We start from the raw sequence: 23,228 nt of genomic DNA on the forward strand, positions 1-23,228 counted from the left end.
TGTGGAGGGGACGAGACTGTCACACACCTCCTTCTGGAATGTGCCTTCGCAAAGGATGTCTGGAGAAGAATGCAGTGGTGTTTGTTGAGGTTCGTCCCAAGCAGCTCCGTGATGCGGGACTCCATGCTCTACGGTCTGTTCTGAAGTTAGAAGTTAGGCTTGGGGGGAGGAGAGTGATATGAGCAAACCCATCGGAGCTAAAGACATGGTAGGGATATATACAAGTATATTAAAACATTGTCAGATTTCAATGAGAAAGATGTCAAAGCATTTTTTTATCTTCATTTGAAAAATTGGCTCGGCAAATGGAGTGGCCAGAGAATTTGTGGTTAATGATTGTTCAAGCTAAGCTAGTGAGGGATTTGCAGCGTTGTCAGATGAGGAGTCAAGAGATTATGCAGATGTCAAAAAGGCAATTTTGAGTGCCTATGAATTGGTACCAGAAGCTTATATCCAATGGTTCAGAAATATAAAGAAGGAACCAGGTCAGACTTATGCTGAGTTTGAAAGAATTAAACAAAGCAATTTTGATACATGGGTGCAGAACTTAAAAATAGACAAGAAATGTGAGGGTCTAAGGGAGATTATTCTGCTGAAAGAATGTAAAAGCTCACTTCCAAAAATGATAAGAACTTATTAGATGAACAGAAAGTCCAAGAAGTGAGAAGAGCTGCAGAGGTGGCAGGTAAATATGCATTAGTGTATAAATCGCAATCTAACTTCTGACAGCAATTTCATTCCATGAGGGACAGAAGTTGGGAGAAGGGGAGATCCTTTACTACAAAACGAAAAGAAGATCACACTGGAAATAGTTCACCACCAGTTGAAAAAAGAAGCCCAAAGGGCTGAAAAAGAGGTGAAAGTCCTCAAATATTTTCATTTTGGTGAGGTGAGGCACATACTGGTCATTGAAGAAAGGCACTGGAGCAAAAGATATGGTCAAAGAGACCAAGCCAGTGGGATTAGTGGAAGTAGTAAAGGAAACGCAAAGAAGAGTTGAGGAGCTACAGGAGAATGCACAGCCTTGGCGGGCTGGGTATTGAATTAGTGCCCGATCTCTATAAAGACTTCATCTCTGTGGGTAAAGTTTACTCAGAAAGAACAAAGGGAGAAAGGAAAGAAGTTACAATTTTAAGAGATGCAGGATCTGGTCAGTCTCTAATAGTAAGAGATGAAAATATTTGCACTCTTTCTGACACGTTACCCGAGAGAGTGGTAATTTGTGGAATAGATGGTCAGAAATTTAGTGTCCTCGATGCAAGATCAAGTTGGAGAGTCAAATCAAGACTGGGGAAGTAAGAGTGGGAGGAATTGACAGAGCATCAGTTCCAGGAATACAGTTTGTTCTTGGAAATGGCCTAGCAGAATTCTATGGAACCCTTGGAACCCAAGGTAGGAGTTCTGCCTCTTCTGGTGGAAAAGCCAAAGGAAAAGCAGAGAACTGAGGAGTTAGAAGAAAAATACCCTGCAAGTTTTCCAGATTGTGTAATAACAAGACCCCACTATCATAAGTTACAGCAAGAAGGAAAAACTAAAGAGAAAGACAAAGGAGTTAAGGTTCAGATAGCTGATACCCTGTTTGAGGTAATGGTACAGGAAAATCCTGAACAGGTAGAGCTACAGGGAAAAGTGTTTAGTCCTGAAAGGATTTAAACAGATTAGATTAGATTCCCTACAGTATGGAAACAGGCCCTTCAGCCCAACAGTCCACACCGCCCCTCCAAAGAGTAATCAGTTCCTCTGACTAATGCACCTAACACTATGGGCAATTTAACATGGCCAATTCACCTGACCTGCACGTCTTTACCAGCACATGAATTACCAGTAGGAAATCATCCAAGTGTGAGGAAGACTCAAACTAAGGTACAAAAACACTTCTTATTGGCCTGGACTGCATAAAGATGTGGTTGAGTTTTGCTACACTTGTAAAATGTACCAGAGGATAGGAAAGCCACTGGACAAACAGGTGTTAATTACTGCCCCACAGAGTGAGGAATCAAATCCAGATAGTGTGGTTTTAAAATGCCTCAAAATACATTTAATAACGAGGAAGTCCTTGAAGAATGGGATAGGATAGTGAACTGTCTCAAGAGCAAAGAACCAAGGTGAAAGGTTTGTTGCAGCAATATGAGGACATATGCAGGAATAGTATGGGGAGGACTAATACTACTGTGCACGAGTTGGAAGTAGGGAATGCTGTTCCGATAAAACAACACCCCTACAGGGTTAATCCTCTCAAAGCTGCACAGGTCCAGAAGGAAGTGGATGCGATGCTCAATGAAGACATCATCAAATAGAGTCAGAGTGAATAGAGTTCACAAACCTATTAGGAGTTCTCTTTTGCTCACTCACAATTTTAATAGATTATGAGGCGAGACTAGCTTTTTGATTCTAATTAGCAGAGGGGTTCGTCCTCTGCATCGTAACAACCTTAATGTACTTAATGTCACATATTTGACAACCATCTGCGATAAAGAATCCGACAGACTCACAGAAATTCCTTCAACTGTTTTAAATGAATGATTTCCTTATTCTGAGATTACAAGAATTGCTCTGAGATGCTCCCACAGGGGAGTCAAAAAGCGTGGTGCTGGAAAAGCACAGCAGGTCAGGCAGCAACCAAGGAGCAGAACAGTCGAGGTTTTGGGCATAAACCCTTCATCGGGAATGTGGGGGGGTTGGGGGCCAAAGGAGCTGAGAGTTAAATAGGAGGGATGTGGGGCTGGGGGTGAAGGTAGCAGGGAAAGTGATAAGTGGATGCAGGTGTGGGGTGATGGTGATAGGGCAGAGTGGAGGGTAGACCAGATAGTTGGAAGGAAGATGGACAGGTGTGAAAAATTCAAGAGGGCAGTGTTGAGTTGGAGGGTTGGATCTGGGATAAACTAGAGGGACAGGAGATGAGGAAGCTGGTGAAATCAACATTGATGTAGTGTGGTTGGAGGGTCCCTAGTCGAATGATGGGGCATTCTTCCCTCAGGCATCGGATGGCGAGGATTTGGCAGTAGAGGAAGCCCAGTACTTGCATGTCCTTATTGGAGTGGGAGGGAGAGTTGAAGTGGTCGGCCACAGGACGGTGGGGTTCTTTGGTGCATGTGTCCTGGAGACATTCTCTGAAACATTCCGCAAGTTGGCGCCCTGCTTCCTCAATGTAGAGGAGACCACATCAAGACCAACGGATACAGCAGATGAGGGGTTTGGATGTGCAGAAAAATCTCTCTTTGGGGCTGGCTTAGAGGTGAGGGCGGAAGAGTGGTTACAGGTTTTACACCTCTTGCGGTGGCAAGTGAATGTGCCGGGAGTGGAGTGACGTTGTCTAGGAATTGTTGTGATAATTGTGTTTGGGTCTGCTGATAAGATGTTTTACTTTTTGTTGAAGTTCTTTTGCCAGTTTATGCAATGGAGTTCCAGGGAGTGTCACTATGGGTCTAAGTAGTTTATCTGGTTTGTGTACTTTGGGAAATCCGTAAAATCTTGGGGTGTTTTTGCTTTCTGGTTTCATCCTTTGTAGGTCAATCCTGGTTATTAGTCCTTTTTTTTGCAGGTTCCATAGTATGTAGTTTATTCTATTGGTTAGCTATGTCATGGGGTCACAAACTCTCTGGAGGTAGGTGTCAGTATCTGCAAGTAGTTTCTCTGCTTTCTGAATACATTCGGTCTTGATTTTAGATTAGATTAGATTCCCAACAGTAAAGAAACAGGCCCTTCGGCCCAACAAGTCCACAGCGGCCCTCCGAAGGGTAACCCACCCAGACCCATTCCCCTACCCTACATTTACTAATGCACTTAACACTATGGGCAATTTAGCATGGCCAATTCACCTGACCTGCACATCTTTAGATTGTGGGAGGAAACTGGAGCACCCGGAGGAAACCCACACAGACACGCGGAGAATGTGCAAACTCCACACAGACAGTCGCCCGAGGTGGGAATCGAACCTGGGTCCCTGGCGCTGTGAGGCTGCTGGCCACTGAACCACCGTGCTGCCCATCCATGATAACCATTATTCTGCCCTTATCCGCTGGTACTATGATTATATTCTTGTCATTTTTAAGTGTTTTTATAACTTCTCTCTCTTTGGTGTTGAGTTTGTTCATTTGTCTTTTCTAGAACGCTCAGAAGTAACCGACTAATCGAAGAGACACAGCAAACAGTCAGAAAAACCATTGTACCCTTACCACCATCAAAAACATAAATGTAGACAAGGACGAAGCAATGGTCTCCCTTGATGTAATGGCACTGTTCACTACAGTTGACAAAACTCTAGCCAGTGAGACAATAGCCAACCTCCTGGACAAGCAAAACAGACAACCTACCAAAAAGGACTGCATACTCAAACTACTAGACCTGGGCTAGACGACACACTATACATTCAACAACCAAATATATGAACAGATCAATGGAACACCAATGGGCTCACCCATCTCTGGGCTCATATTAGAAAGAGCGATGCAAGATTGGAACAAATAGCCCTCCCACAAATCCAACCCAAACTCTGGATCAGATATATGGACGACACTTTTGTTATCATAACTGAGCAGGAATCAAGCACACCAGATTATCAACACCATGCTCACAGGGATCAGATTTACGAGAGAGGAGGAAATCAACAATCAACTCCTATTCCTGAACGTGATGGTAGAAAGAACACAGAACAGTGAATGCACCTCAAAAACTTACAGAAAAGATACATACACCAACCAAGTCCTGCACTGCAACAGCAATCACCTGAACACACACAAGAGAAGCTGCATTAGGACCCTGTTCAAAAGAGCTACAACACACTCTCGACTTATGAAGGGAAGAAGAAGAACACCTCTACAGAGTATTCACCAAGAATGGATATCCCCGCAACTTCATCCGCAGATGCTTAACAGTCAAACAACTTGACGGGGATATGCCACGATCTAACTCACTAGCAATGTTACCTTAAATAAAACATGTCTCAGATCTGACAGCCAGAATTCTCTGAACACTGGGATAAATTACAGCCCATAAACCGACAGACACACTCAGACAATACCTCACCAGGACAAAAGACCCTATACCCACCATGTGCAAGACCAACGTAATTTTCAATATTCCATGCAAAGACTGTACAAAATATTATATCGGACAAACAGACAGACAACTAGCAATCTGCATTCACAAACACCAAGTAGCCACTAAACACCACAACTAACTGTCCCTAGCAGCCATACACCAGGACCACAAATTCAACTGGGATAACACAATGATCGCAGGACAGGCCAAACAGAGGACAGCTAGAGGACAGCTAGAGAATTTCTATAAGTGTGGCACTCATCCACGGACTCCACCAACAAACAAATAACCTAGACCCAATATACCGACTAGTACAATGAACAACCAGAACTGGCAATCGGAAGTATCAGGAATGGAACCAAATAAATTCCAGAAGACACAATACAGCAGCGCTTCACAGGAGGCTCCAAAGCACTGAAGATGTCACCTAGACAGGGGACAAAACATCTGCAAATCAACTTCCCAGCTCAGCGAAGATATCCACAACTACGACAGTAGTTACAGGTTGCCATCTTGTTAGTGTCCCCTTTATCCCAATTTTATGTTTTCTATCAGTTAGTTAATTCTCTACCCATCATAATAAAGGTAAAGTCACCACACTTTAACCAGACCATTGCGCTGCTCTCTCAAGTAGAGAGAGAGTGTGACAGAGTGACTGATGATGGTTTAACCTGAGGCTTATCACACCTCAGGTGGGGGGAGGCATCAAGAAACACAGTCTTTCATGAAAAGTCCACTCGGTGTGAGAATTGAGCCCACACTGTTGCCATCAGTCTGCATTGCAAACTTGCCTTCCGGCCAACTGAGCTTGCCAATTTCCCATGCTAATATATTATCCTAATACTGTGCACTCTTGTCTTAATAAGTATCTCATTTTCAGTCCCCAGTCCTTTCAAAAATCCATCTACCAGTTCTCCTTTATCGCCCTAATTGTTACCTCCTCAAAAGACTACATGAAATTTGTCGGGTACAATCTCTCCTTCATGAAGTCCTGCTGCTGGCTCTACTTGATTAAATTATGTATTTCTAAACATTCAACCATCCTGTATAATAGACTCGAACATTTTTCTAATAACATGTTAAGATAGCTGGCCAATAATTACCAGCTTTTTTTTGTCTTCCTCACTTCTTGAATATGGGTGTTACATGGCAATTTTCTAAGTGTCTGGGAAATTTATAGAATCCAAGGATTCTTGAAAAATTATTATCGGTGCGTTCACCATTTCTGTAGCTACTTCCTCTAAAATCTTATGATGCAAGCAATCAAATAATTGGTGTGCTTATCTTCTCACCCAAACAGCTGCTCCCCACCCGCCCGCCTAACTCTGCCCTTGATTATTTATTATTTGTGGGATGTTATTAATTTTGCCTAATTATTATCATTTATTCAACTCTTCTGCTACTTCTTGGCCCACCATTACTTTTACGACAACCTCATTCTCCAAGGGACCTATGTTTACAGTGGCACCAATTGTTTTTTAAAACAGTAAAAGTTTACATTTTATTGACTGTTTTTATGTGACATGTTATTTTCTCTCAAGAGCTTATTTTCTCCGTCTACCACTTTTTGTAACTTTATTGCTAGCTTTTAAAACTCTTAATCTTGTAATTTACTACTAAACACAGTGTGGTTTTCTTTCCTTCTTACAGAGTTGAAGACATAATCGGTGAAAGTAGCAGCAGAAGGAACACCATGTCTCATGGAGAATCAGAAGCTCTTAAGACAACCATCAGAAGGGATTGGAATAGGGACCAGAAATATAAATTCCTCGAGTCTGGACTTAGCAGCAGTGCATCAAGAAGTCCAATGACCTCATGTCAAAAGCAGTGAATGCATCTACAAATGACATCTCTTATCCTCAGTGCTCAGTGAACCACACTCCTATCACTCACCAGGTAGATAGAGTTGCTGAATCATTGGACAATAATTCTGGAGAATGCTGGATATACAACAGCATCCGAAAAAAAATACTGACAGTACTGAAAAGCACTTCCTACAAAACATAGAGGATGTAGTTGTCTGTTTGAACATTTGTGGAGTGACATCACAAAGGCTTTTCATTCATACATTCTTCCACTGACTGCTTGGCTGTCCTTATAGAAGTTATACCAGAGTTCACAAGTGAGTCTGTCAGCCCAAATAGCAAACAAAGGATGCTAATATTTCTCTAGCTTCCAGATGTTGTCAGGCAGATGGGCTTGCAAGTTGTAACTGATCCTTCTCAAGCTGCATTCCCATTTTTGTTGCTGTAGAAATGGTGATGGCAGAAAGGTAGTAGGCTGAGTGCAGGTCATATGATATCATAGGTGGGAATTAACAAGAACCAGATCAATTTGGAAAACCTGATTGGTGTCCTTTGTCAAAATATCTCTCTCAAACAACATTATTCCCACAGAATGTACATCAATGGCTTTGGGGACATTCTGTGATGATAAAAAGTGCTACATTAATTGAGTGCATCACTAAATAATATTATCAAGTGAATAACCTTACTGGCAATAGTATCTGTAGGATCATCAATCTTGGTAACTGTGCATAAATGTTCAAGTGCCATATATAAGAGAGATGCTGAGGCCCCACACATTACTGCCAGTGCAGGTAAGTATTTGTTGGCACCTCCACAAACTGCCACCTACCAAAAGCAAACAAGAATTAATATGGATGCATAAGTATTGTGTAAAGTACATGACTTTAGGAAAACAAACCTTTAAAACGCTTGTTTTATACATAAACTGTACAGTTTATGATGGAGCATATTTAAATCAGTACACAGCCAACTAATGACCTGCTGATTGATCATTCTTATATTTTGTTGCAACTAACAGCGGGAATTAGCCATTCACTCCTCAAGAATGCTATGCCATTCACTAAGATCATGGCTCTTGCTTACAGAATTCCAAAGAGTTATGTTCCACTGAGAGCAAAAATTCTTCCTTGTGTCCATCTTAAGTCAATGACCTCTTATTCTATATCCCCTAATCAAGATATCATCCTGAAGGGAATCAGTTTTTAGGAATCTAACCCACCAAACCCCCTCAGAATCTTATATACTTCAGTAAGAATCCTTTGTTTAGAATCCACTGCGAACAGACCAAATCTGATCAACCTTTCCTAATGAGACAACCCTTCGTCCAGGAACCAACAAATTAACGTTCTGTGAACTGCCTCCAATACAAGTATATGCCTACTTAAGTTAAGAGGCCACAACCGTACATCGGGCACTTATTCACTTGAAGACTGGTAGAAATGTGAAACTCTATTTTACAAGTGCAAATACAACTAGATTTTTGTTAGCCAAAGATATTAAGGACTGTCTGGTAAAACATATGAAGTCAGGTCATAGTTCAGCCAAGATCACTGAATGGCACAACAGGCTTGATGTATTAAATGGCCTACTCTGGTTCTAATGATCATGTACTCAGCCACCTCTCCTAATATCTATTTTAACACTGTATTACATTCTTCCTTAATACAGAACTATGAAGCACATTGGGATTTGTTACTCTATTAAAGGCACTATGTTAATGCAAGTTATTGACAAAAGCAAATCTTTAATTTGCTTAATTTGCTGATGGCACCAATGTGGGAAAAAGGTGGGGAATTATTTACCAAAAAAAGATGGAACAAGTAATATTTCCTATAATTGCTTCAGAGACTCAGAAAAAGAAGAGGAGTTATGAACACAAGTCTATTTGTGTAAGGCCAGAGACATGGGTTTCTGCTCTAGTTTCCTCCCACGGGACAAAGATATGCAGGTTAGGTGGATTGGTCATGGTAAATGCAGTGTCACTGGGATAGGATGGGTGGCTGGGTCTGGGTGGGATGCTCTTTGGAGGGTGGCTGCAGTCTTAATGGACCAAATGGTCTCTTTCCGCACTGTAGGGATTTTATGAATTCTATGAGATCACATAGAGGAATTCCAGCTTTTAAAGAATAATTAGTTTTGATATCTGAAATCATCACAAGCTCAATATTAAAAGGGAAGTGACTGAAAGTATCAAAACATCTGGTGAGGGATGTAGAAGTAATAACGTTATTATGTTCCAGAGGACATTAGATAAATACTTGGCAGAAAAAGGAAAGAAGAGGCATGAAACATAGAATATTGAAAATATTGCTTACTTTTTCTCTGTTCTAGAGCTGTATATTTTGCACACTATTTCATAAATACATTTGTGTCATTTGTTCAAATATTTGAATATTTACCATTCCTGTAAGCGCTGAATTAATCAATCGTGGTATACTGTAAGTGTCTCTCCTCATTCTCAGGAAAAACAAACCATATAGACCTGCCGATCCTGTTGATAGTAGAGTATTGACCACAGCAAGACTGGCCAACTGACCATCTCCAGACTCCGTAATGTGACCTTGTGCACCAACAACAAAGCCTAAGGAGCCAATTATTTGCATAAAAGCTCCAAGGACTGCAAGCTATAAAAGAAAACAAATCACTGTGTATTCATCATCGTTTATCTTATACATTATAATCATCCTTTTAAAGGATGTGGTTTTCTGCAAATGGATCTACAGTCTAGGGCTATAAAATGTTAACCATCTATTTCTATTTGTAGTGCAGTTGACAGAAAAACTCACAGAACACAAAGATTTTTTTTCATTTTGAATTAACTTAAAATGTTAATGTGGAAGAATGAAACATCTTTTAATTTCAGGGGCCCTTGGGGTACTCACAAGTCAGGTACAGTGCAATTGATAATTAGTGGGAGTAAGGCAAGGAGACAGGTTTCCATGAATTACCACAGCCATAACCCCAATCTCCTTGTAAAATTGAGTAATTTTTCAATAATTGATGACTTTGACTTGATTAAGCAAACAAGGAATTACATTATATTATTTAGTGGTTAGTTGTTAAACAGTTCTATAGGAAGAAAGTTGTTTGAGAGGTCAGAAGAAAGGTTTATGATTTTTGTTTTATGTAAACTTGGGCTAACATGCGAGAATGCTTTGAGGTTAAAACACAGTTTACGTTTTAAAATTATTTAGATTGTAACAAAAGTAGTAATAAGCCTACAGACATATATATGTGTGAACAAGAACAAAGAACAAAGAAAATTTATAGCCCAGGAACAGGCCCATCGGCCCTTCAAGCTTGAGTTGATCCAAACCTACTGTCCAAACCTATTGCCCAATTCCTAAGCATCTGTATCCCTCTGCTCCCCACCTACTCATGCATCTGTCCAGACGCATCTTAAATGAATCTACCTTGCCTGCCTCTACCACCTCTGCTGGCAATGCATTCCAGATGCCTACCACCCTCTGTGTGAAGTACTTGACACGTGTATCCCCCTTAAACTTTCCACCTCTCACCTTGAAAGTGTGACCTCACGTTATTGAATCCTTCACCCTGGGAGAAAGCTTGTCTCTATCCACCCTGTCTATACCCTTCATGATTTTTTAAACCTCTATGAGGTCCCCCCTCCAATCTTCTTTTTTCTAATGAAAACAAACCTAACCTACTCCACCTCTATTCATAGCTAGCACCTTCCATACCAGGCAACATCCTCGTAAACCATCTCTGCACCCTCTCCAAAGCATCCACATCCTTTTGGTAATGTGACGACCAGAACTGTACACAGTATTCTAAATGCGGTCAAACCGCTGTCTTGTATAATTTTAACATGACTTGCCAGCTCTTATACTCAATACCCCGTCCAATGAAGGCAAGCATACCACATGCCTTCTTGACCACTCTATCCACCTGTGCAGCAACCTTCAAGGTACAATGGACCCGCATTTCCAGATCTCTCTGCCCATCAACTTTTTCCAAGGCTCTTCTGTTCATTGTATAATTTGCTCTACAATTAGTCTTGCCTAAATGCATCACCTCACATTTGTCTGGATTGAAATCCATATGCCACTTTTCCTCCCAACTCTCTAGTCTATCTATATCCTCCTGTATTCTTTGACAGTTTCTTATGCTTTCTGCTATTTCACCAATCTTCATGTCATCTGCAAACTTGCTAATCATACCAACAGTGCCCTCTTCCAGATCATTTATGTATATCACAAACAACAGTGGACCCAACACTGACCCCTGCGGAACACCACTGGTCACCCTTCTCCATTTCGAGAAACTCCCTTCAACTACTACTCTCTGTCTCCTGTTGCTCAACAAGTTCTTTATCCACCTAACTAGAAAACCCTGCACACTTTCTCCATTAGTCTACCAAGGGGAACCTTATCAAACGTCTTACTAAAGTCCACTAAGTGTGCATCAATAAGACTGTAGAATTAGGTTTAATGTTGAGTTTTGTTGATTTGGTCTTCTTAGTTGTATTGCTTGAAACATTTGGGGAATAGTTAATCAATACACAAAGTAAACACAGACATTAACTTACTGGTGCTATTCTATCTTGGCAGAGATCTACATAATAAACCAAGATGACAAAACTTGGTCTACAAGGTGATTGATATGTGGAAGAATAAATCAGGAGACAATAGGATGCGATTTCAGGAGAGACTGCTAGCAACAAGTAAACGGCAGTTGGAGATGGAGCTCAATGACACAGAAATAACAGTTGGACAAACAAAGGAGTGTTTAAAGGTCAGTCTGGGGGAACAAAAAGCTTATAATGGGGACTATTAGTGATTGACAATGGGTAGTATGTGGTAGCAGCCCATGTGATGCCAAGACCTGATATGTGAGATGGTGAGGGAATGCATGGAAAGACCAATAATTGCAGAACTTAATATTAAGTTCAGAAGACTACAGAGCTTCCAAGCGGAAATGAGGCATTGTTTTTATAGCTTGCACTGAGTTTAGCCGGAGCACTACAGCAAGCCTGAAACAGAGATGTTGGACAAAAAAAAGGATGGTATATTGAAGTGGCAAGCAACTGGAAGCTCAGGATCTTTGGATGTAAATTAGCTCGCTGAACTGAAAGGTTTGTTTTCAGACATTTCGTCACCATGACTAGGTAAGATCATCAGAGAGAGTCTCTGGTGAAGCGCTAGTGTTCTAATAGAGTGTCCCGCCTCTCTATTAGAACATAGAACAATACAGCGTAGAACAGACCTTTCGGCCCTCTGTGTTGCGCCGACCTGTGAACTATTCTCAGCTCGTCCCCCTACACTATCCCTATTATCTATGTGCTCATCTAAGGATTGTTTAAGCCTCCCTAATGTGGCTGAGTTGACTACATTAGCAGGTAGGGCATTCCACGCCCTTACCACTGTCTGCGTAAAGAACTTGCCTCTGATGTCTGTCTGAAATCTACCACCCCTCAATTTGTAGTTATGCCCCCTCGTACAAGCTGATGTCATCATCCTAAGAAAAATACTTTCACTGTCTACCCTATCTAATCCTCTGATCATCTTATATGCCTCTATCAAATCCCCTCTTAGCCTTCTTCTTTCCAGTGAGAACAGACCCAAGTCTCTCAGCCATTCCTCATCAGATCTTCCCTCCAGACCAGGCAACATCCTAATAAATCCCACTCTGCACTTTTTCCAATGCTTCCACATCCTTCCCAAAATACGGCGACCAGAAGTGTACACAATATTCCAAGTGTGGCCACACCAGCGTTTTGTATAGTTGCAGCATGATATTGCAGCTCCGGAACTCAATCACTCTACCAATGAAACTTAACACACCGTATGCCTTCTTAACAGCACTATCAACCTGGATGGCAACTTTCAGGGATCTATGTACATGGACTCCAAGATCCCTCTGCACATCCACACTACCAAGAATCTTTCCATTGACCCAGTACTCCGCCTTCCTGTTATTCTTCCCAAAGTGCATCACCTCACATTTAGATGCATTGAATTCCATTAGCCACCTCTCAGCCCAATTCTGCAGTTTTTCCAAGTCCCCCTGCAACCTGTACCATTCTTCGAAACTATCCACTACTCCACCGACTTTAGTGTCGTCTGCAAATTTACTAATCTATCCACCTATGCCTGCGTCTAAGTTATTTATAAAAATGACAAACAAGAGTGGTCCCAAAACAGATCTTTGTGGCACACCACTAGTAACTGGACTCCAGACTGAACATTTTCCATCAACCACCACACGCTGCTTTCTTTCAGAAAGCCAGTTTCTAATCCAAACTACTAAATCACCCTTAATTCCATGCCTCTACATTTTCTCCAATAGCCTACCATGTGGAACCTTATCAAAGGCTTTACTAAAATCCACTTCTACTACGTCAACTACCCTACCCTCATCTACATGCTTGATCACATTCTCAAAAAACTCAATGAGGTTTGTGAGACATGACCTTCCCTTGACGAAACCATGTTGACTATCTGAAATCAACTTGTTGCTTGCTAGATGATTATAAATCTTATCTCTTGTAATCCTTTCCAAAACCTTTCCTACAATAGAAGCAAGGCTCACTGGTCTATAATTACCTGGGTCATCTCTACTGCCCTTCTTGAACAAGGGCACAACCTTTGCAATTCTCCAGTCATCTGGTACTAAACCTGTAGACAATGATGACTCAAATATCCAAGCCAAAGGCTCTGCTGTCTCCCCCCTAGCTTCTCAGAGAATCCTCAGATAAATCCCATCTTTCATTCCTTTTTAGAATTGATAACACCTGTTCGTGACTAACCTTGATCCTTTCTAGTCTAATATCTCGTACCTCATTCTTCTCCTCTACAATATTCTCCTTTTCCTGAGTGAAAACCGATGAGAAATGTTTGTTTAGCATCTCTCCGATCTCCACAGGGTCCATACTCAACTTCTCACTTCTGTCTTTGACTGGCCCTATTCTTCAGTTTCCTGAAGAAGGGTTTATGCCCGAAACATCGATTCTCCTTCTCCTTTGATGCTGCCTGACCTGCTGCGCTTTTCCAGCAACACATTTTTAAGCTCTGATCTCCAGCATCTGCAGTCCTCACTTTCTCCTGGCCCTATTCCTACCCTTGTAATCCTTTTATTCCTCACGTACCCACAGAAAGCTTTAGGATTCTCCTTTATTCTATTTGCCAAAGACTGCTCGTGTCCTCTCTTTGCTCTTCTTAACTCTCTCTTTAAATTCTTCCTAGCTGATCTGTAACTCTCTATTGAACCATCTTGCCTCATCAACATATAAGCCTCCTTCTTCTGCTTAACAAGAGATGCAATTTCTGTAGTAAACCACGGTTCCCTTACCTTATCACTTCCTCCCTGCCCGACAAGGACATACCTACCAAGGACATGCAATATCTGTTCCTTAAACCAGCTCCACATTTCCATTGTCTGCATCCCCCGCATTTTGCTACCCCATTCTATGCATCCTAATTCTTGCTTAATTGCATTATAATTGCCCTTACCCCATCGATAACTCTTGACCTGTGGCATGTATCTATCCCTTTCCATCACTAAACTAACCGTAACTGAATTATGGTCACTCTCTCCAAAGGTCTTCGTTTCTTAAGGTGGGTAAGGTCATTTCCAGTTCTTTTTATCAAATAGGGTCAAAATCAATGATGAGAGTTTATTGATGGGAGTTCCAGTTAGAAAGCCAGGCCTCTAAGAATTCTTGTGCATGCCTTTGTTTCACTTGTCCTAGCATGTGTGTGTTGTCCCAGTTAAAGTAGTGTCCTCCTTAGCCCGTATGTATGGAAACTAGTGATTAGATTAGATACAGTGTGGAAACAGGCCCTTCGGCCCAACAAGTCCACACCGCACCCGCCGAAGCGCAACCCACCCATACCCCTACATCACCCCTTACCTAACATTACGGGCAATTTAGCATGGCCAATTCACCTGACCTGCACATCTTTGGAGTGTGGGAGGAAACCGGAGCACCCGGAGGAAACCCACGCAGACACGGGGAGAACGTGCAAACTCCACACAGAGAGTCACCTGATGTGGGAATTGAACCCAGACCTCTGGCGCTGTGAGGCAGCAGTGCTAACCACTGTGCCACCCATAGTGATAGTGGGTCATGTCCTTTGGTGGCTAATTGGTGTTTATGTATCCTGGTGGCAAGTTTCCTACTTATTTGTCCAATGTAGTGTTTTTTTACAGTTCTTGCATGGTATTTTGCAAATGACATAAGTTTTACTGGTAGTACCTAATGTATCCTTTAGGTTCATCAGTCGCAGTTTAAGTGTATTGGTAGGTTTGTGGGTTACCATGATGCTAAGGGGTCTGAATAGTCTATAAGTCATTTCTGATATGTCTTTGATATAAGGTAATGTGGCTATAGTTTTTGGTTGCATTGCGTCTGCTGTTTGGGTTTGTTTCTGAGGAATTGACAGATTGTATTTATTGGATAATAGTTTTTCTTGAAAATGTTGTATACGTACTTTTCTTCTGATGCTTGTAGTTGTTGGGTGCTATAGTAGCTCATTGAAATAATATCTTGATGCAGCTCCATTTGTGGGTGCTGGGATGATTGCTTCTGAAGTTAAGTATTTGGTTTGTGTTTGTTGTTTTTCTGTAGATACTAGTTTGAAGCTCTCAATTAAATGTACGTTCAAATGTCAGGGTCTTTTTTGTAAAATCTCCATCTATCATTTATTCTACCTGCTTCTCACACCCTTCCCAACTCCTGTCTTTTGTGTAGAAACCATCTTTTCCTAACTGCCAGCAGTTCTAAAGGACCACTGGACCAGAAACGTTAACTCTGATTTCTCCCAGAAATGCTGCCAGACTTGATAAGATTTTCCAGCAATTTCTGTATTTGTAGCGACAAACAGGGTTGTAGTTCAAATAAATTGTTTAAAAGCGTTAAAGATACAAGTATAAAGATATTGTATCTAAATGCACAGAGAACTTGCAATCAGGTCGATCAATTAATAGCTCAAATAGTTGTACGCATGTATTTGATTGTGATTATGGAGACATAGCCATGGGGTAGCCAAGGCTGGGAACTGAACATGCAAGTGTATTCAACCTTTAGGAAGGAAAGGCAAAAAAGAAAAGGATGTGGTGTGCACTAGTGAGAAGGGATATTGATGCAGGTAATGTTGATGTGGAATCAGTCTGGGTCGACCTAAGAAGCAACAAGGGGTGGAAAATATTAGTTGGGTGTCTATTGTCCTCTAAAACAGTAAGGGTAAGGTAGGAGATGGCATTAAATAAGAATTCTTGATGCATGCAACAAGGGAGTCTTAGGTAAATATAGACTGGAAAACTACCTGAGCACTGATTCTGTGGTGGATGAATTCCTGTAGTGTGTACAAGATTGTTTGAGAGACCAGAATATTGAGAAGCAAACTAGTGGACAAGCTTTCCTGATCAAGTTCTATGCACTGAAAAGAGGTCTAGACTCTGGTTTCCAGCATCTGCAGTCATTGTTTTTACCTAGTTGATTTTAACCCTACTGCAAATCCTCTTGCAAGGATGCGTGCCTTGAAGTTTTCCTCCTCTCTCCACAAGAATCTCAGGGAGCCCCTCTCTCACTGCACCTCCCGGGTCATTTCCTTTGCCATGAAGCTCTTACCTGCCTATCTTCTTTTCCACCTATCCACTCTACCCTCCCCTCCCCAACCTATCACCTTCATCCCCTCCCCCACTCACCTATTGTACTCTATACTGTTTTCTCCCCACCCCCACTCTCCTCTCACTTATCTCTCCACCCTTCAGGCTCTCTACCTGTATTCCTGATGAAGGGCTTTTGCCCGAAACGTCGTTTTAACTGCTCCTCGGATGCTGCCTGAACTGCTGTGCTTTTCCAGCACCACTCTAATCTAGCTTTTAATCTTGTTGTGAGAAGCCCTGTAGGAAAAAGGTGACCATAATATGACATATTTCTTCACTGGGTAGAAAGTGAAAGGAGTCCAATCCTAAGCTAATGTCATAAATCTGAATAGACTGGGTAATTTTATTCAGAAGCAAGTTATTGGATAGTCAATGGCTAAAATTTAAGGAACAAATGCTGTACTGCAACATTTATACATTCCTTTTTGGTAAAAGAGGCAACAGGAAATGTGTCCCAAACATGACTAACAAAATAAATTATAGATAGTATTATATTCAAAGATGAGTCATATAATGTTGAAAGAAAATGAAGCAAGCCTGCAGACCAGGAGCAGTTTAGAATTCAGCAAAGGGGAGCCAAACGTTTGATTAAGAGGGAGAAGAAAGAGAATGAGAGTAGAGTTACAAAGAATATAACAGCAACAGTAAAAGCTTCTATCAGTACGTAAAAAGAGATTAGTGGAGACAAATGTCTTACAAATGCAGACAAAAGTGCCTTAACAGTCTGAATCAGCAGAGTTGATAATGAAGAACCAGAAAAAGGCAGAACAATTAAACAGCAACTTTAGTTTTGCCTTCACAGAAGGAGACAAAAATAAAAGTATGAATGCTGGGAGCCAAGAATCTATTAGGAAGGAATGAATTGAAGATCAGTATTGGTAAAAAAAAAATGTGCTGGTGAAATTAATCGGACTGACAACTGATAAATCCCCACTTGTTAGTCAAAATAAAGGGCATTAAAGGATGTTGTTGTAGAAATAATAGACATTTTAATTGTCATCTTTGTGATGAAATGGTGTCTTTAACTGCTGGGGTCTGTACTGTTTCTCTTGCAGAAAGCTGTTGGCACACTGGTATTGAAATGTCTCCATCTTTCAGGCAGTTGATAAACAGCTCTGAAGTCTCCCTGACTGTTTTTAACAAAAGAATCATGAGTAGGTGGGGTTAGGCTCTCATAGCTCCAAAAGAATTTGGTTTTGCTTTCAGTGATTTGATGGTTTTGCTGGCTGCTGGAGCTGAAGGCTTGAATTCCACTGCTAGAGTAAAATCTTAGAAGAGAAGCTTCCTTTTAAAACAAATCATTAAGGGCAGATTGTTTCTTTCCATGTTTCTTTTTACTGCACTGGAAAAACACAGCATGAGAGAATAATAAGTGTTTTGCTGAACTACCTTTCCCAAGGGTGAGTTTATGGGATGCTATCTATTTTGGAACAGTCAAATAATCCATCACCTTGTTAAGTATCTCAATAGAGTAAAGTTAAGCCAACTCTTCTTTTTGTTGTATTTTAACTGTTTTGCAAGAATCAAGTGTGTTTTGATTAAAGCTTAATGGTGGACCACTTGAATAATATCTGGAATATATCACCTTATACTTGCCTTTTTAAAAATATATAAAGTAGTTAGGGTCTAGGCTTTCTTCATTATATGCTTTGGGTGGATGGTGAGGTTAGGGGTGTAGGGGTTTGGTCTGGCCCATAACATCTTCCCAACTTTTGTGCTTTCTGGAACAGTCCGGCACATTGGAAATTGAAAAATGTCAAATGAAGCCCCACTATTTAAAAAGGGAAGGTGGGGAAAAAAAGTATAGGCCTTGCAAACAAATCTAACACCAGGAGTAGGAAAAATGATGCAGTCTATTATAAAGGATATGATACCAGGACATTTAGAAAGTATCAATGGGATCACACAAAGTCAATAAGACAAAGGATTTATGAAAGGAAAATCATCTCAAGTCCTCTCCCAGAGGTCCGTGAGAAAAATGAAAGCATATGAAATTGCTGGTAACATAGTCGAATGGATTGAGAATTGGTGAGCCCTCAATACTTATAGATTAGGAAGAAATGGATCATTTTCAGAGTGGAAGTGAAGTACCATACCCAACTATTTGGCTGAGGGAATCAAATGTAATTTTTTTAAAGTTTGCTGATGTCCCAACCCTAGATAGGACTGAGAGTGGTGAGAAGGATATAAAGAAGTTTTGGGATAAAGCAGAGAAGTTGAATCAATGAGCAAATATATGGTAGATGCAGTCTGGAAACACAGAAATTAGGAACAGGATGACACCATTCAGCCTTTCAAGCCTACTTCACCAGTCAATATGATGATGGCTGATCCTCTGTCTCAATGCTGTATTCCTGCTTGCTCTTCATACACATTGTTTAATTTTAAGGTATTAAAGGTATAAATCTCTTTCCTAAATATACGCAGTCGTCCAGCCTCCGTAACTTTCTAATGTAATGAATTCCTCAGCTGACCAACCTTAGTTAAAAAAATAGTACAGAGAACACAGAACAGTATAGCACAGGAACAGGCCCTTTGGCCAATGACATTGTGCCAAACATGATACCAAATTTAACTAATCCATTCTGCATGCCTTGGTCCATATCCCTCCATTCCTTCCTTATTTATATGCTTATATAAGGTCTCTTAAACTGCCCTATCATGTCTGCCTCCACAGCTACCCCTGACAGCGCATTCCAGACTCCTACCACTCTCTGTGTAAGACAATTGCCCCCTCAGATCTCTTTTGAACTTTCTCCCTCTCACCTTAAATGCATACCCTGTAATATTAGACATTTTAACTCTGGGAAAAAGATTCTGACTGTCAACCCTACCCATGCATCTCATTATCTTACAGACTTAGATTAGACTAGATTCCCTACATTATGGAAACAGGCCCTATGGCCCAACAAGTCCATACAGACCCTCCGAAGAGTAACCCACCCAGACCCATTCCCCTACATTTACCCCTTACTAATGTATCTAACACTATGGACAATTCACCTGACCTGCACATCTTTGGATTGTGGGAGGAAACCAGAGCATCTGAAGGAAACCCACGCAGACACAGGGAAAACATCACACAGACAGTCACCCAAGGTGGGAAACCCAAGGTCCCTGGCGCTGTGAGGCAGTAGTGCTAACCACTGAGCCACCATGCCACTCTTCTATCCAGTATCTGCTTAGCCTCTGCCACTCAAGAGAAAAGAAGCCAATTTTTACCTGCCTCTCCTTGTGGCCCAATCCCTCCAATACAAGCAGTATGCTAGGAAACTCTTCTGTACCCACTCCAAAGTCTCAATGTCCTTCCTGTAATATGGTGACATGAACTGAATGCAGAACTCTAAGTGTAGCCTATCCAATGTCTTATAAAGCAGCAACATGACATCCTGACTCTTGTACTCTATTCCCTGGCCAATAAGCCTTCTTTACCACCCTATCAACTTGCATTGCCACTTTCAGGGAGCAATGGACATGAACCCTAAGATCCCTGTATACATCAATGCTGTTCAGGGTTCTGCCATTAACTTTATACTTTGGTTAGGCCACTGTTAGAATATTGTGTGCAATTCTGGTCTCCATCCTATCGGAAAGATGTTGTGAAACTGGAAAGGGTTCAGAAAAGATTTACAAGGATGTTGCCAGGGTTGGAGGATTTGAGCAAAGGGAGAGGCTGAACAAGTTGGGGCTGTTTTCCCTGGAGCGTCGGAGGCTAAGGGGTGACCTTATAGAGGTTTACAAAATTATGAGGGGCATAGATAGGGTAAATAGGCAAAGTCTTTTCCCTGGGGTGGGGGAGTCCAGAACTAGAGGGCATAGGTTTAGGGTGAGAGGGGAAAGATATAAAAGAGACCTCAGGGGCACCCTTTACACACAAAGGAATGAGCTGCTAGAGGAAGTGGTAGAGGTTGGTACAATTGCAACATTTAAGAGGCATTTGGATGGGTATATAAATAGGGAGGGTTTGGAGGGATATGGACTGGGTGCTGGCAGGTGGGAGTAGATTGGGTTGGGATATCTGGTCGGCATGGACGGGTTGGACCGAAGGGTCTGTTTTCATGCTGTACATCTCTATGAGTCTATTTGATCTCCAAAAGTGCAGCACCTCACACTTACTCAGATTAAACTCCATCTGCCATTTCCCCAACCATATCTGCAACTGATCTATATCTCACTGTATCCTTTGACAAGTTCTGACATCATCAACCCAGGGAAACCTAAAGACATAAATAGGAAAGCAGGCGGTACCACCACTGCTTCATCCAGAGGCTCACTGATGATGAGTGCAATATGCTATCACTGGCCTGAAAATGGGAAACCAAAGCCATCTGATAGAAAGCCACCTGTGAATAGCTGTACTTCCTGAACGACTGCCTATGGAAACAGGTGCTACCTGTTTTAATTACAAACCTTCCCTTAACACCCCACCAGCCAAACGAATAGCAGAGCAAAACGGCCGCAGCATGCTTCGAGAAATAATTTCCGATGCCCACAAAATATAACCGGGAAATTTTATACCAAAAAAAACTTTACTCACTAATACACTAGACAGACACAGTACAACAAGTCATAGACATTAGACAGCGACAAACACAGAAAATGAAAAAAACTAGACCAGCAGAAAAAAACTAAACAAAATTATACAAAATAAGAACAGAGAGAACACAGAAGCATGGATAAGAAAAAAACTTATCTGACTGACCCTTAACAGACACTGAAAGACAACCAACTCACAGAGGAAACCCAGCAAGCCATCAGACAGACCATCACACCAATATTAAGCAGGAAAAAAGAAGGAAACACACTCAATGCACAAGAAAGGGAAGCGCTAGAAAGGCAAAAAAAAATTGTTATCCTACCTACAGACAAAGGGCATTTTACATCAAAGAGATTACATTGAGAAAGCGAATGCACCACTTGCAGATATCAACACTTACCAACAAGTGGTGATAGACCCAATCCCAAAACTAGAGAAGTGAATCACAGCCCTACTTGAAAACATCAGAAATCTGGAAAAATAAATAAGATCGACTTCCAAAAAATGAAACCAGATGGATCCAACACACTATATTTCTACCGGTTACCCAAAATTCACAAACCAGGAGCCCCCAACAGACCAATAGTCTCATTATCTCGAACACCAACTTACAGATTGGCCAAGGACCTACACCAAAGACTAAAACACTTAGTAGAGGACTCACGCCACTCCATCCACTCCACCCAAGAATTCCTGAAGACCAAAGACACCAAGATAGAAGAGGATGAAATAATGGTCTTCTCTTGACGTCCACATCCATCAGCAGCAACCTGGCCAAGGTAACACTGACTACATTATTAGAAGAACCAAAGACACACGTATACCAAACACCACCAACTTCATCAAGGATAATGTTGTCAAGCTACTGGAACCTCTGCCTTACCACCCACTTCACCTTCAACAACAAAACCTATAGACAAATCAACTGAACACCCATGGGATCTCCAATATCAGGGTTCTTAGCAGAGACAGTAATGCAGAGACTCAAACAAACAACTGTCAACCATCCAACCCAAACTTGGGTCTGCTGTGTGGATGACACCTTTGTCATCATTAAACAAAACAAATTAGAGGAAACTTTCAAAACCATCAATCATACCATTACTGGCATAAAATTCACTAAAGAGGAGGAAAACAACAAACTGCCATTCCTAAATATCGTAGTAGAGCAAACAGTCAATGGGAACTTCAAACCAGCGTCTGCAGGAAAACAACACATACTGACCAAAAACGGAAGTACAGAAGCAATCATCCCAACACCCACAAATGAAACTGCATTCGAACATTATTTCAAGAGCCACCACACACTGCAGAACAGAGGAACTATGCAGAGGAAAATCACCGACACAGTGTATTCAAAAAGAACAGGTACCTGATGAACACAGTCCGCTGATTTCTCAGCGACAAACCCCAACAAGTAGATAAGACATGTCCAGAAACCCAAGCCACTCTCCCCTACAAAAACATCTCAGAAATGACTGCCAGACTATCCAGACCTCTTGGCATCATGGTAGCCCACAAAACCACCAACATACTAAAACAGCTAATGGACTTGAAAGACCCTATACAGACAGCAAGCAGAACTAATATCATTTACAAAATACCTTGCAAGAACTGTAACAAACACTACAATGGACAAACAGGGAAAAAACTAGCCATCAGGATACATGAACATCAACTAGACACAAAAACACATGACCCACTCTCACTAGTATCCTTACATACAGATGAGGAAGGACACCACTTCGACAAGGACAACACGTCTATTCTAGGACAAGCCATACAGAGACACGCACAAGAATTCCTAGAAACATGGCATTCCAACTGGAACTCTATCAGCAAAGACATTGACTTGGATCCCATTTACATCCCATTACATCACTCCAGGAAATGACATCACCAACCCAAGGAAACCTAAACTCGTAAGTAGAAAGTGGACCATGTTTCAGCCGGAGGCTCACTGATGATGTTACCTATCATGGTGATGAAAAATCTAAAAATGAACCTTCCAACTCAGCGAGCAAACCTACATCCAGAACCTTCTGCACTATCCACAACTCCTCCAATCTCTGTATCGTCTGCAAACGTACTAACCTACCCACCTATGTTTTCATTCAAGTTATTTATATAAATCACAAACAGTTTTTCAGTTTTTATCAAATGGCCAATAAACTGATAATTCCTTTTCAGTACTTCCATTTTTAGAGTTCATT

At 41.3% G+C, this 23,228-nt stretch overlaps 1 protein-coding gene across 1 annotated transcript in view; it reads right to left on the bottom strand.

The window, feature by feature from the left end:
• Positions 1 to 23,228, bottom strand: part of LOC140492197 (putative ammonium transporter 1) — a 128,796-nt gene that overhangs the window by 55,150 nt on the left and 50,418 nt on the right. Inside the window, exons 5-6 of the mRNA XM_072591073.1 lie at positions 9,248 to 9,472; positions 7,535 to 7,673 (exon numbers count right to left, since the gene is read on the bottom strand). Coding sequence (XP_072447174.1) covers positions 7,535 to 7,673; positions 9,248 to 9,472 — 364 coding nt within the window. The remainder of the gene's footprint in view (positions 1 to 7,534; positions 7,674 to 9,247; positions 9,473 to 23,228) is intronic.

The sequence above is a fragment of the Chiloscyllium punctatum genome, chromosome 20 (assembly GCF_047496795.1).
Source record: "Chiloscyllium punctatum isolate Juve2018m chromosome 20, sChiPun1.3, whole genome shotgun sequence".
Classification (NCBI taxonomy): Eukaryota; Metazoa; Chordata; class Chondrichthyes; order Orectolobiformes; family Hemiscylliidae; genus Chiloscyllium; species Chiloscyllium punctatum.